This window comes from Coregonus lavaretus (genome assembly GCF_964263955.1).
Source record: "Coregonus lavaretus genome assembly, chromosome: 24".
Taxonomy (NCBI): Eukaryota; Metazoa; Chordata; class Actinopteri; order Salmoniformes; family Salmonidae; genus Coregonus; species Coregonus lavaretus.
The window spans coordinates 23,232,697-23,248,326 of NC_140011.1; the positions used below are offsets into that span (position 1 = coordinate 23,232,697).

General features: G+C 45.9%; 1 protein-coding gene across 3 annotated transcripts in view; it reads left to right on the forward strand.

Annotated features, from left to right (window-relative positions):
* Positions 1-15,630, forward strand: part of LOC311099482 (tyrosine-protein kinase ABL1-like) — a 49,873-nt gene that overhangs the window by 31,063 nt on the left and 3,180 nt on the right. For 2 of the 3 annotated variants that reach the window (XM_084140175.1, XM_084140176.1), the window contains exons 2-10: positions 4,187-4,351; positions 5,770-6,065; positions 7,832-8,104; positions 8,468-8,552; positions 8,675-8,852; positions 10,723-10,907; positions 12,334-12,486; positions 13,449-13,538; positions 15,383-15,508. In XM_084140175.1, coding sequence (XP_083996301.1) covers positions 4,187-4,351; positions 5,770-6,065; positions 7,832-8,104; positions 8,468-8,552; positions 8,675-8,852; positions 10,723-10,907; positions 12,334-12,486; positions 13,449-13,538; positions 15,383-15,508 — 1,551 coding nt within the window. The remainder of the gene's footprint in view (positions 1-4,186; positions 4,352-5,769; positions 6,066-7,831; positions 8,105-8,467; positions 8,553-8,674; positions 8,853-10,722; positions 10,908-12,333; positions 12,487-13,448; positions 13,539-15,382; positions 15,509-15,630) is intronic. The other variant, XM_084140177.1, reaches the window with a different exon arrangement.

The window sequence follows — 15,630 nt, forward strand, 5'->3', positions numbered from 1 at the left end:
TGTGCTGTCTTTAGCCATCCTATTTAACTAGCTTGCCTAAATATGCTGCAGAGCTGTCTGACGATATAATTGTATTAGTTCTTCAAATTAGATTAGGCATACTTTCACAAACTGTCTCCCTCGTCATTGTGTTGTGTACATTCCTCTCTCATGTGGTCTATGCAGTCTGTGTGTATCAACGTAGCAGGCGTAAAAGTGTATCAGTCCAGAGGTCTGGAAATAATGACAAGATTCTACAAAAGGAAAACCAGCCGACACCGACGTCTCGCTTCCAGACAAGCTAAACACCTTCTTCGCCCGCTTTGAGGATAACACAGTGACACTGACGAGGCCCACTACCAAGGACTGTGGCCTCTCCTTCTCCGTGGCCGACGTGATTAAGACATTTAAGCATGTTAACCCCCGCAAGGCTGCCAGGCCCAGACGGCATCCCTAGCCACGTCCTCAGAGCATGCGCAGACCAGCTGGCTGGTGTGTTTATGGACATATTCAATCTCTCCCTTTCCCAGTCTGCTGTTCCCACATGCTTCAAGATGGCCACCATTGTTCCTGTACCCAAGAAAGCAAAGGTAACTGAACTAAATTACTATCGCCCTGTAGCACTCACCTCTGTCATCATTAAGTGCTTTGAGAAGACTAGTCAAGGATCATATTACCTCTACCTTACCGGTCACCCTAGACCCACTTCAATTTGCTTACCGCCCCAATAGATCCACAGACGATGCAATCGCCATCACACTGCACACTGCCCTATCCCATCTGGACAAGAGGAATACCTATGTAAGAATGCTGTTCATTGACTATAGCTCAGCATTCAACACCACAGTACCCTCCAAGCTCATCATCAAGCTTGAGGCCTTGTGTCTGAACCCCGCCCTGTGCAACTGGGTCCTGGACTTCCTGACGGGCCGCCCCCAGGTGTTGAAGGAAGGAAACAACATCTCCACTTCGCTGATCCTCAACACTGGGGAAACACAAGGGTGCGTGCTCAGCCCCCTCCTGTACTCCCTGTTCACCCATGACTGTGTGGCCAAGCACGCCTCCAACTCAATCATCAAGTTTGCAGACGACACAACAGTAGTAGGCTTGATTACCAACAATGACGAGACCGCCTACAGGGAGGAGGTGAGGGCTCTGGGAGTGTGGTGCCAGGAAAATAACCTCTCACTCAACATCAACAAAACAAAGGAGATGATCATGGACTTTAGGAAACAGCAGAGGGTGCACCCCCCTATCCACATCGACGGGACCACAGTGGAGAAGGTGGAAAGCTTCAAGTTCCTTGGCGTACACATCACCGACAAACTGAAATGGTCCACCCACGCAGACAGTGTGGTGAAGAAGGCGCAACAGAGCCTCTTCAACCTCAGGAGGCTGAAGAAATTCGGCTTGGCACCTAAAAACCTCACAAACTTTTACAGATGCACAATTGAGAGCATCCTGTCGGGCTGTATCACCACCTGATACGGCAACTGCACCGCCCGCAACCGCAGGCCTCTCCAGAGGGTGGTGCGGTCTGATGAACGCATTATCGGGGGCAAACTACCCGCCCTCCAAGACACATACGGCACCCAATGTCACAGGAAGGCCAAAAGGATCATCAAGGACATCAACCACCCGAGCCACTGCCTGTTCACCCCGCTATCATCCAGAAGGCGAGGTCAGTTCAGGTGCATCAAAGCTGGGACCGAGAGAATGAAAAACAGCTTCTATCTCAAGGCCATGTTAAATAGCCATCACTAGCACATTAGAGGCTGCTGCTGCCTATTGAAATCACTGACCACTTTAAGAAATGGAACACTAGTCACTTTAATAATGTTTACAGTCACTTTAATAATGTTTACATATCTTGCATTTCGCTACACACGCTATAACATCTGCTAAACACGTGTGACAAATAAAATTTGATTTGATGTCTCCGCCCTAATGGGAGTCGTTGTCCTAAAGGCGGGAAGGCAGGCGACAAGCTTAGGTCCAAAGTAAGCCCATAAAAACGCATTGGGCTTATTTTGAAGAGTTTGGCGAGAGTGAAACCACAGATGGAACAATTAGAACATCTTTGGTGAAACCTCTCGCTTCTCCTTTTCCCCTCTGATCCGTCTGAGCCAGGTAAAACTGGCGCAATGGATTATGGTCATTGTAGTTAATTACCACGTTTCTGCGCTGAACTGAATATTTGCTTAATGAAAACTACAACCCCCTTCAGCCCAGCGTCCTCTTGACTTGATTTCTTTCGTGAATTATTTGATTTCGCTCTAGAGACAACTACGTGTTGGGCTCACAAAAAAAAACAGAACTAAATGGAATTCAAGTAATTGGGCCGACGTCGGTCAATTAGTAGTTTAATAACCCCCCCCCCCCCCCCCAATTTTTTTTTTTTAAATTACTGTTAATCGCTCAGCACTATTAGCTGGTTAAACAAAGGTTAGCCATGTGTTGACAAAAACAAATGTCCAAGTCAAGAAAGCCTAAGTAGCCTATTCGCGAGTACTTTTTCCAAAGCCTATGTCAGATACGCCAGTGAGTGTAATTTGCTCAATATTAGGAGTTGACATAATTAGAAAGAAGATTATCCTCTTTTCTACTCTAGGTATGTAATTAAAAATGTGTTTACTCTGTTGTTGCCAACAATAATTGGTTTTCTTTGTTTAAAAAAAAATATTTAAAAAATGTGCTAACCCGTGGTTGAATAGCCCTGCTCTACCAGTGTCCTAGTGCTGGGGAGCAGAAAGTGTTCAGATGCCTCTATGCTCTTATCACAGACTCCTCAGGAATGTTAATCATGCACATCCCTAATCTCTGTCATGTGCCCAGTTAGAGTCCAGCGCCCAGACTGTCAGCTGTTTGTGGTGACCATGGATTTATCCCATCTTTCTCCCTCTCAGTCGATCTCATCATGTAATGTGGCTCCACAGTAGATCACCAAATAGTCTACCTCTCTGCATTTCACCAGATTGCTCTGCCAGGGCTCAGTTGACCACCCAACACTTATCACCTACACAAAAGGTGTTGGTTTGACATAAGATACAGATGAAAATCATAACAGTCAAGGATCAGTGCTCTGCCAGGGTTCAATATATCACAGCATGCCTTTCTCTTGAACGGAATATTTTTGCACAAACTTAGTAGGCTAGCCTACTACCCATAGCTTTGTCCTTTCTCTCTGGTATCTCTATGGCCTCAGCAGATGATCAAATGCCTCTCCCTGGTCCTAGTGTCTGAGAGCTGCAAGGTGCTGAAACACGTGTGCTGACAGCGACGCTGGCCACACAATGAAGTCACTGTGTGGGCCAGCCGGGCTTCAATACAAATTCCCTCTTCTATCTCTTTCCCTTTCTCTTTCCTTCTCTATGTATTCCACCTCTCCTCTCTGCAACTCATTCCAGTTCTGGTAACCTTGATGTTGCATCCAAAGCCCTCTCAAAGTCCCATTATTTGAGTATAATGAGCATAATCTGTGGTTGAAGTGCCTGTTATTCCAGCCCTAATTGGAAGTTTAACGCAGCTCGAATTTCCCCTCTCACTACAAAATTAGAGACAATGATGGGCCAACTCTTATTGGAGAGTCTTGTTATTGAAAACAAAGTATTGAAATTGAAAGGAAAGCCTGGAACTCCAGGAAATGAAACGTACAGGTAGTGGAAAGATGGACTATGTTATTGGACTGGCCTTTTATTAAAGATCTCAGTTAATATTGCTGCCTTTAATACCATAGTCAAATCACAGCAGCTGTGCAGGCCAGGGGAAATGTTCCTTCGATGTGACGTGGGGAGGTTCTCAGAAGTCTGGAGTATATTTTTAAAAGAACACATACAGGTGTGAATGTGTTAGTGTCTGTGTGTGTCCATGGAATAGACTGAAGCAGTGACAATACCTGTTCTGAAATGCCAGCACATTAAGCATTGCTTTCTCTTTTTCTGCTTTCTCTGTATTAGCCTGGGTGCAAGTCTGTTTCTGCTCTCTTGCCAACTCCTGATGAATTTGACATTAAGCATGACAGGGAATGAAAGCAAAACAGACTGGAACCCAGGCTATGTTTCTATGACAAGGTGATAGGAAGGCTATTCACCTGATTTGTTGTTGGTTTATTTTACACAGATCTGAGCGACTCTCTTTTCCTCAAAGTCCACTTGTTTAATAGATAAAGACATGTTCTAATGTTGGACCTGTCTGTTGTATGTTCCAGAAGCTCTCCAGAGACCAGACTTTGAGCCCCAGGGTCTGTCAGAAGCAGCCCGCTGGAACTCCAAAGAAAATCTTTTGTCCGGACCCAGCGAGAATGACCCCAACCTGTTTGTTGCACTCTATGACTTTGTGGCCAGTGGGGACAACACTCTCAGCATAACTAAAGGTAAGAGAATCGTGTGTGTGTGTGTGTGTGTGAGGTGACAGAGAGATTCTGTCTCGGTGGGAGTTGGGATCAATATCTTAAAATTCTTGTCAATTCAGGAATTGAGTTTCACTACTATGACGTGACATGAAATGGAACGGCCCCCAGCTCTGCCCTGTGAGTCCATCTCTGTGAGAGTACATTAATTTTCCATCCAGACAGCCGTCAGAAAACCATTTATCTGTGCTCTGAAACGATTAACAATAAAACCGTCCATCATAGCCCAGAGAGCATCAGGCTTTGTGAAAATACTCCCTCTGGGAATATTGTGGTCAGGGATCTGCCTCAGTCACTGGTCATGGGGTCAATGTGCAAAACGGCCCTCAGCAGCAGCAGTTAAACAGGACAGACGGAGTGTGTGTGTGCATGAGTGTTCTCCTCTTCCTTAAACTTCTGACTGTGCTGAGATGGGTACAGTGCCCTCCCAGGGGGATGGGGAGGGTTTCGAGTGTGACGTATCTGACTGGAAACCCACATATTTGCGTCCCGTTCCCTATCTCTCCCTATGACGCTCACTTCCTGGCTGTCCGCTCACACGCAAGTTCTTTCCACTGGAGCAGCTGGAAAACAATGCAGCAGTTGCAGGAGAGAGAGCGTGGAGGATGGGATGCCGAGGAAAACTTTAAAGGACTAGGAAATACAGATCCAAAACATGTTATGTAATATATTAAATAAGGTCGTCTAATTTATTTGGTCATCTAATTTATAAGAAACATTTAGGGGGTTGGGTTTGCTTCATGCCTCCAAATTGAAAAGTTCTTCCAATTTATTCAGAGTCACAGATTTAATCTTAAAGTTTAGAAATAAGTATATTATCAGCTATTGACACTTGCAGTAAAGCGTTTTGTGAATTGTAGTTTTATGCTGAGCCGCTATGTAAACTTAAGTCTAAAACTGGGAGCAGACAGTGATGTCAACCCTGCTAACCTCAAGACCAACGGAAAGAAACCTAGTGTCACAATCTGAGTAAACATTGTATTAGATACAGTGGATTCCTGAGTCAAAGATTGACCAGCCTAGCTCAGTTTCAGAATAGTGGGCATGTGGCATAGTGTCACCTCAGACTAACAACACTTTCATGTTTGTCTATGACGCAAATGGAAAAACAGTTAGCACAGTCTCCTCGTAAGCATAGCCTCAACTGTGTCAAATCTAGAACCTTTATAGAGAGGATAGTCACTATACTAGTAACTTATAGCAAGCAACCATTCTATAGCAAGTCTCTTTTACATGTGAAGTTTATCCTGTAGCCAGTTGAAATATAGGCCTACTTGGAGTGGTGTCTATGTACACCACCTGCCATACTCATATAAGGTCTCACTGTAGATACCCCCTGTAGTTTCCCCTGATTTCACCCTAATGGCATGTCCCCCGTGCAGGAGAGAAGCTGCGAGTCCTGGGTTACAACCATAATGGGGAGTGGTGCGAGGCGCAGACCAACCACGGCCAGGGCTGGGTGCCCAGTAACTACATCACTCCGGTCAACAGCCTGGAGAAGCACAGCTGGTACCATGGGCCTGTGTCGCGCAACGCAGCAGAGTACCTGCTCAGCTCGGGCATCAACGGCAGCTTCCTGGTCAGGGAGAGCGAGAGCAGCCCCGGGCAGAGGTCCATCTCACTGCGCTACGAGGGACGCGTCTACCACTACAGGATCAACACGGCCTCCGACGGGAAGGTGAGGATAGACAGTACACACAGACAGTACACACAGACAGTACACACCCAAACATCCAACATCTATTCTATCACATCACCACAGCACATCTTTATATGAAATGGTGCCCCAGAGACTATGTCCCCAAGTTCTAAACAGCCAGTGGTTTTATCTCTCTCTCTGGCTAACAGTGATTATCTGAGGCAGCTGTAAGTGGCCTGACTGTCAGTGGGCTTTAGTGGAGGTCTCCACAGAGCAGCTTATTCTACCCCCTCTGGGAAAGGCTCATTTAGAGAGGACATGGCAGGTCTGGACATGGCAGGTCTGGAGCTGGTTAAGGTCAGAGGCCTACGTTCCAACACTCTAAAATGGCCTCTCCTCTCCTTCATGACCGCTGACCTCTAAAGGTATCAGAAAGATGCTGGGGGCCAAATCCAGGTGAAGATACAGACAGTGGGAAAAATGAGGACCCAATAGTGCAGTATCAACCAAGTATATTTTCACCTCGATCATAATCATCACCTTTCATTGTAGAAGCCTGTACTGTCTACCTCAGTTTGAAGGGAGCTTGAAGGAAAGGAGGCCTTATATTACTATTAGGACACACCCTGCTTGTGTGCTACACCAACCCTTAATAGTGGTCATGAGGAAAGGAGACAGAGAAAGGAGACAGAGAAAGGAGCCATATATGAATATTAGGATAGTCAGTCTGCCAACCGTCTTCTCTCCTCTCTTGACCCAGCTGTCCGTCCGGCCAGCTGAGGTAAACCACTGCAGCATTCCTTACTGCACAGAGGTGAGCGAGTGGATCGGCAGCCACCAGACAAGGACAGACCAGCACAAGCACACACACACACACACACACACACACACACACACACACACACACACACACACACACACACACACACACACACACTCACACACTCGTACTTTAACACACGCACACACAGACTTTCAATCTCCCACCCTCCCTACCCCCTGCAGTTCCACTATCTCCCACTGTACTTATATTCAGCCGTCTGGAATGCAGACTTTTCCAATATCTGTACCTCATCTCTCCTGTCTGTGGAACACTCCTCATATCACCCCCACGCAACACAGATTGAGTGATTAACAGTATTCTGATCAGCCCAGATTCCTGCGTTAATGAAATAGATCCCCTGCTGGGATGATTGTTCCTGAGAGACAGGCCCTGCTTACGTAAGTGTTCAAGCTGAAGCTTTAGTCTCTTCATTGTTCAAGACCTTCGGATGCTGCTCTTTTCAGGTTTTTCTTTAACTATCCATCTGCTCAGTCAGTACCTACCTACATTATATCCATTTACATTCTGTTAAACTATAAAAAGCCATCCATTTGTGAAGATGTGCAGACTACAAAATGTTTCTAGAGTGGAACAGGCCATGCATAGCACACTGAACACAGGATCTGGGACTGAGGTCTTATGTAAGACATGGACAATGGAAAAGACTGTGTCCAGTCAGCCTTGACCAAGATCCCTCACCAGAGATTGTCTGCAGCTGGAAAGTGCATTTCTTGCTCCCAATGCTTTTTGAGAGTGTTGCTGCTATTCCACATATTATCCAGCCAGTTCAGTTGGTTCATTTTACAGAAGAATATATCCTCTTTGCTGCATTGTTCATACTTGCTGCAGCATATGGAGCTGGATTTAAACCCACAACTCGTTTTTCTGAATCTCCTTACTGTTATGGGTTTAAGTCATACAATCTGTTATGGGATTAACAGTCATACAATGTAAACTCAAAACGGCATCTCCCTCTCTCCAGCTATACGTGTCGTCTGAGAGTCGTTTTAACACCCTGGCAGAGCTGGTGCACCACCACTCCACGGTGGCCGACGGCCTCATCACCACGCTGCACTACCCAGCGCCCAAACGCAACAAGCCCACCATCTACGGCGTGTCACCCAACTACGACAAGTGGGAGATGGAGCGTACTGACATCACCATGAAGCACAAGCTGGGAGGAGGGCAGTATGGCGAGGTCTACGAGGGGGTCTGGAAGAAGTACAGCCTCACTGTGGCTGTCAAGACCCTCAAGGTACGCAGGGAGATTTGTTGGGAGTTCAGGGAGTGAGATTGGACCATCAGAATGAGTTAATGACAATGTCAATATCGTCTGTTAGCTGCTGAAATCTTAGTTAGGCAGATGGAAAATAAGAGTGCGGTTTCAGATGACGTGATGGGATCTGAGACTGGAAACCGTGCTGAGTATACCACCTCCTGGTGGCACATAGGTGTAGAACAGAGACATCTGCTGAGCAAACACACTTATTGTAAAGCTTCTATAGGTAGTTCCATGTAGAAAACATGTAACGATGGCCTCTAGATGTAGCTATCTGTTTGAATGTATTTTCTCCTGATGTGTGTGGTTGACCCTCTAGTCCTGTTCTCACCCACTCAGGAGGACACCATGGAGGTGGAGGAGTTCCTGAAGGAGGCTGCTGTCATGAAGGAGATCAAACACCCCAACCTGGTACAGCTACTGGGTGAGTTACTGTGGAACAACACTTTTCAGTTGCAGATGTCCTATAAGTGTCTCTTCCTGAAAAGCAACTCTGTACTGCCATTGTCAGTGCTGTAACTAACTTTGTCCCTCTCTCTCTGTCAGGCGTGTGCACGCGGGAGCCTCCGTTCTACATCATCACAGAGTTCATGACCCATGGCAACCTGCTGGACTACCTGAGGGAGTGTAACAGGGAGGAGGTGAACGCTGTGGTACTGCTCCACATGGCCACGCAGATCTCCTCCGCCATGGAGTACCTGGAGAGGAAGAACTTCATCCACAGGTGAGACATGACACTCTCTCTCTTCCCATTTCTTCCCCTTCTTCACTCATCTTTCCTGCTCCTCACTCTTTCATCACTTGTCCTCTTCTCGACCTAGACAAATAAATTATACAGTGCATTCGGAAAGTATTCAGACCCCTTGACTTTTTCCACATTTTCTTATGTTATAGCCTTATTCTAAAATGGATTAAATTGTTTTCCCCCCCTCAACATCTTTTTGTGTGAAAATTTATAAAAATGTAAAAACTGAAATTACATTTCCATAAGTATTCGGACCCTTTACTCAGTACTTTGTTGAAGCACCTTTGGCAGTGATTACAGCCTCAAGTCTTCTTGGGTATGACGCTACAATCTTGGCACACCTGTATTTGGGGAGTTTCTTCCATTCTTCTCTGCAGATCCTCTCAAGCTCTGTTAGGTCTCTCCAGAGATCGTGTTCAAGTCCGGGCTCAGGCTGGGCCACTCAAGGACATTCAGAGACTTGTCCCGAAGCCACTCCTGCGTTGTCTTGGCTGTGTGCTTAGGGTCGTTGTTCTGTTGGAAGGTGAACCTTCGCCCCAGTCTGAGGTCCTGAACGCTCTGGAGCAGGTTTTCATCAAGGATCTCTCTGTACTTTGCTCTGTTCATCTTTCCCACGATCCTGACTAGTCTCCCAGTCCCTGCCGCTGAAAAACATCTCCATAGCATGATGCTGCCACCACCATGCTTTACCGGAGGGATGGTGCCAGGTTTCCTCAAGACGTGATGCTTGTTATTCAGGCAAAAGAGGTCAATCTTGGTTTCATCAGACCAGAGAATATTGTTTCTCATGGTCTGAGAGTCTTTAGGTGACTTTTGGCAAACTCCAAGCGGGCAGTCATGTGCCTTTTACTGAGGAGTGGCTTCCGTCTGGCCACTCTACCATAAAGGCCTGATTGGTGGAGTGCTGCAGAGATGGTTGTCCTTCTGGAAGGTTCTCCCATCTCAACAGAGGAACTCTGGAGCTATGTCAGAATGACCATCGGGTTTTTGGTCACCTCCCTGTCCAAGGCCCTTCTCCCCTGATTGCTCAGTTTGGCCGGGCGGCCAGCTCTAGGAAGAGTCTTGGTGGTTCCACATTTCTTCCATTTAAGAATGATGGAGGGCACTGTGTTCTTGGGGACCTTCAATGCTGCAGACATTTTTTAGTACCCTTCCCCAGATCTGTGCCTCGACACAATCCTGTCTCGGAGCTCTACGGACAATTCCTTCGACCTCATGGCTTGGTTTTTGCTCTGACATGCACTGTCAACTGTGGGACCTTATATAGACAGGTGTGTGCCTTTCCAAATCATGTCCATTCAATTGAATTTACCACAGGTGGACTCCAATCAAGTTGTAGAAACATCTCAAGGATGATCAAAGGATGATCAATGGAAACAGGATCCACCTGAGCTCAATTTTGAGTCTCATAGCAAAGGGTCTGAATAAGTTATTATTATATATAATTTTTTTATAGATTTGCAAACATTTCAAAAAAACTGTTTTCGCTTTGTCATTATGGGGTATTGTGTGTAGATTGATGAGGAAACATTTTAATTTAATACATTTTAGAATAAGGCTGTAACGTAAGAAAGTGGAAAAAGTCAAGTGGTCTGAATACTTTAAGAATGCGCTGTATGTGTGCTTTTGCTGTGAGATTGACTTTGCCCCAGCATGTTTTATGATAGAAGGTGATATGATTTATATCCTCTCGTCGATTGTCAAGCTTGTCGAGACTCCGCTTCTTGCTCAAGTGCGCACACAACTCCAACACTTCAAGACATGGATATTAGAAGAGATTGCCATCCAAAATAAATACATAGTGCTGCCTTTGACGCCATGCCCCCTCTGTCTCCTGTCTTTGCTCCAGGGACCTGGCAGCCCGTAACTGTCTGGTAGGGGAGAACCACCTGGTGAAAGTGGCAGACTTTGGGCTGAGCAGGCTGATGACGGGGGACACGTACACGGCCCACGCTGGGGCCAAGTTCCCCATCAAGTGGACTGCCCCAGAGAGCCTGGCGTACAACAAGTTCTCCATCAAATCTGACGTCTGGGGTGAGTTTGGATATGACAAAGTAACTCAGACAAATGTATTTCTGATATTTAGAATTACTTATACTGAACAAAAATATAAATACCACATGTAAAGTGTTGGTCCCATGTTTCATGATCTAAAATAAAATATCCCAGACATTTTCCAAACGCACAAAAAGCTTATTTCTCTAAAATGTTGTGCACAAATTAGTTTACATCCTTGTTAGTGAGCATTTCTCCTTTGCCAATTTAATCCATCCACCTGAAAGGTATGGCATATCAAGAAGCTGATTAAACAGCATGATCATTACACAGGTGCACCTTGTGCTGGGGATAATAAAAGGCCACTAAAATGTGCAGTTTTGTCACACAACACAATGCCACAGATGTCTCAAGTTTTGAGGGAGCGTGTAATTGGCATGCTGACTGCAGGAATGTCCACCAGAGAATTGAATGTTCATTCAACGTTGTTTTAGAGAATTTGGCAGTACGTCCAACCGGCCTCACAACTGCAGGCCACGTGTAACCACACCAAGCCAGGACCTCCACATCCAACTTCACCTGCGGGATCGTCTGAGACCAGCCACCCGGACAGCTGATGAAACTGTGGTTTTGCATAACCAAAGAATTTCTGCACAAACTGTCAGAAGACGTCTCAGGGAAGCTCATCTGCGTGCTCGTCGTCCTCACAAGGGTCTTGACCTGACTGCAGTTCGGCGTCATAACCGACTTCAGTGGGCAAATGCTCACCTTCGATGGCCACTGCCACGTGTGCTCTTCACGGATGAATCCCTGTTTCAACTGTACCGGGAAGATGGCAGACAGCGTGTATGGCGTCGTGTGGGCAAGCGGTTTGCTGATGTCAACGTTGTGAACAGAGTGCCCCATGGTGGCGTTGGGGTTATGGTATGGGCAGGCATAAGCTACAGACAAGGAACACAATTGCATTTTATCGATGGCAATTTGAATGCACAGACATACCGTGACGAGATCCTGAGGCCCATTGTCGTGCCATTCATCCTCCGCCATCACCTCATGTTTCAGCATGATAATGCATGGCCCCATGTTGAAAGGATCTGTACACAATTCCTGGAAGCTGAAAATGTTCCAGTTCTTCCATGGCCTGCATACTCACCAGACAATGTCACCCATTCAGCATGTTTGGGGTGCTCTGGAACGACGTGTACGACAGCGTGTTCCAGTTCCAGCCAATATCCAGCAACTTCGCACAGCCATTAAAGAGGAGTGGGCCAACATTCCACAGGCCACAATCAACAGCCTGATCAACTCTAGGCCTAATTTATTTATTTAAATTGACTGACTTCCTTATATGAAATGTAACTCAGTAAAATGTTGCGTTTATATTTTTGTTCAGTGTATACCATTTATGATTACAATGTCATTAATAATAATGGACTCATCTCTGTACTTCATCCCAAACTCCCAGCGTTCGGAGTGTTGCTATGGGAGATCGCCACCTATGGGATGTCTCCGTACCCTGGCATAGACCTCTCCCAGGTGTATGAGCTCCTAGAGAAGGACTACCGCATGGACCGGCCGGAGGGCTGCCCAGAGAAGGTCTACCAGCTCATGAGGGCGTGTGAGTACACATACACTGAGTGTACAAAACATTAGGAACCTTGCTCTTTCCATGACATAGACTGACCAGGTGAATCCAGGTGAAAGCTATGATCCCATATTGAGGTTTCTTGTTAAATCCACTTAAATCAGTGTAGATTAAGGGGAGGAGACAGATTAAATAAGGATCTTTAAGCCTTGAGACAATTGAGACGTAGATTGTGTATGGGTCCCGTGTGGCTCAGTTGGTAGAGCATGGCGCTCGCAACGCCAGGGTATGAAAAGTATGAAAATGTATGCATTCACTACTGTAAGTTGCTCTGGATAAGAGCGTCTGCTAAATGACTAAAATGTAAATTCCATTCAGAGGGTGAAGATTTTAAGATTTAAGTGCCTTTGAAAGGGGTATGGTAGTAGGTGCTAGGGCGCACCGGTTTGAGTGTATTAGAAACTGCAACGCTGCTGGGTTTTTCACACTCAACAGTTTCCCATGTGTATCAAGAATGGTCCATCACCCAAAGGACATCCAGCCAACTTCACACAACTGTGGGAAGCATTGGAGTCAACATGGGCCAGCATCCCTGTGGAAGGCTGTCGACACCTTGTAGTCCATGCCCCAACGATGTGAGGCTGTTCTGAGGGCAAAAGGGGGTGCCTAATGTTTTGTACACTCGGTTTTCATCGGTCTATGGCACAGCCTGGCTTAACCAGTCAGTAAAAAAAAGAAGTGAAATAACAAGACACATTCATATCATGCACACTGTTTTTTTGACTGGTACCAAACCTAATTTCCTGGGTTTGGTCTAGAAGGGATACAGCTTTTGCAGCAGATTAAGATAATTAACGTAGCAGGTTAGGATAATTAGGTTAAGTTTAGGGAAAGGGTTAGCTAAAATCCACCCAAAAAAATCTACTTTTGACTTAATTTAACATAAGCTGTATCCCTTCTAGACATGACCAATTTCCTATTCTCTCCTCTCCCAGGCTGGAAGTGGAACCCTGCGGAACGGCCCTCCTTTGCAGAGACCCACCAGGCCTTTGAGACCATGTTTCAGGAGTCCAGCATTTCTGACGGTGAGAACACCCGTCTCGTCACAATTACACACGTTATAGCTGAATTGAAGACCGCAACTACAACTTCCATTTGAGGTATTACAGTGAGGGAAAAAAGTATTTGATCCCCTGCTGATTTTGTACGTTTGCCCACTGACAAAGACATGATCAGTCTATAATTTTAATGGTAGGTTTATTTGAACAGTGAGAGACAGAATAACAACAAAAGATTCCAAAAAAACGCATGTCAAAAATGTTAGAAATTGATTTGCATTTTAATGAGGGAAATAAGTATTTGACCCCTCTGCAAAACATGACTTAGTACTTGGTGGCAAAACCCTTGTTGGCAATCACAGAGGTCAGACGTTTCTTGTAGTTGGCCTCCAGGTTTGCACACATCTCAGGAGGGATTTTGTTCCACTCCTCTTTGCAGATCTTCTCCAAGTCATTAAGGTTTCGAGGCTGACGTTTGGCAACTCAAACCTTCAGCTCCCTCTACAGATTGGGATTAAGTTCTGGAGACTGGCTAGGCCACTCCAGGACCTTAATGTGCTTCTTCTTGAGCGTCTCCTTTGTTGCCTTGGCCGTGTGTTTTGGGTCATTGTCATGCTGGAATACCCATCCATGACCAATTTTCAATGCCCTGGCTGAGGGAAGGAGGTTCTCACCCAAGATTTGACGGTACATGGCCCCGTCCATCGTCCCTTTGATGCAGTGAAGTTGTCCTGTCCCCTTACCAGAAAAACACCCCCAAAGCATAATGTTTCCACCTCCATGTTTGACGGTGGGGATGGTGTTCTTGGGGTCATAGGCAGCATTCCTCCTCCAAACACGGCGAGTTGAGTTGATGCCAAAGAGCTCGATTTTGGTCTCATCTGACCACAACACTTTCACCCAGTTCTCCTCTGAATCATTCAGATGTTCATTGGCAAACTTCAGACGGCCCTGTATATGTGCTTTCTTGAGCAGGGGGACCTTGCGGGCGCTGCAGGATTTCAGTCCTTCACGGCGTAGTGTGTTACCAATTGTTTTCTTGGTGACTATGGTCCCAGCTGCCTTGAGATCATTTTCAAGATCCTCCCGTGTAGTTCTGGGCTGATTCTTCACCATTCTCATTGCAACTCCACGAGGTGAGATCTTGCATGGAGCCCCAGGCCGAGGGAGATTGACAGTTCTTTTGTGTTTCTTCCATTTGCGAATAATCGCACCAACTGTTGTCACCTTCTCACCAAGCTGCTTGGCGATGGTCTTGTAGCCCATTCCAGCCTTGTCCCTGACATCCTTGGAGAGCTCTTTGGTCTTGGCCATGGTGAGAGTTTGGAATCTGATTGATTGATTGCTTCTGTGGACAGGTGTCTTTTATACAGGTAACAAACTGAGATTAGGAGCACTCCCATTAAGAGTGTGCTCCTAATCTCAGCTCGTTACCTGTATAAAAGACACCTGGGAGCCAGAAATCTTTCTGATTGAGAGGGGGTCAAATACTTATTTCCCTCATTAAAATGCAAATCAATTTATAACATTTTTGATATGCGTTTTTCTGGATTTATTTGTTGTTATTCTGTCTCTCACTGTTCAAATAAACCTACCATTAAAATTATAGACAGATCATTTCTTTGTCAGTGGGCAAACGTACAAAATCAGCAGGGGATCAAATACTTTTTCCCCTCACTGTAGCTGTAGGTTTTGTGCTAGAGTTGCAAAAAAATCGGACCGAGAGATTTGGGTCATTACCATTTCAGTTTAGAAGAGTTAGTTTGCCATCTGTTTTCCAGGTGCTGTACTTCAGAGTAGTTTAAGGGTTATCAGAGGAAGTAGTAGGTTAATACAGTCTCTGATGTTTGTGTGTGTGTATTATGTGACAGAGGTGGAGAAGGAGCTGGGGAAGAAAGGGAAGAAGGTGACACTGGCCCCCATCCAACAGGCTCCACAGCTGCCCACCAAGACCAGGACCCTCCGTAGGAACGTGGACAGAGACGGAGACAGCCCTGGTGAGACTCACCTACCCCTCGTCCCAATGCGCTGCACCCTAAAGTGGATGCAACCCATATTTAACAGATGCCAAAACATCATTGGGACAATTTGTCTTTCTTCTACTACATTGTCTTCTGAT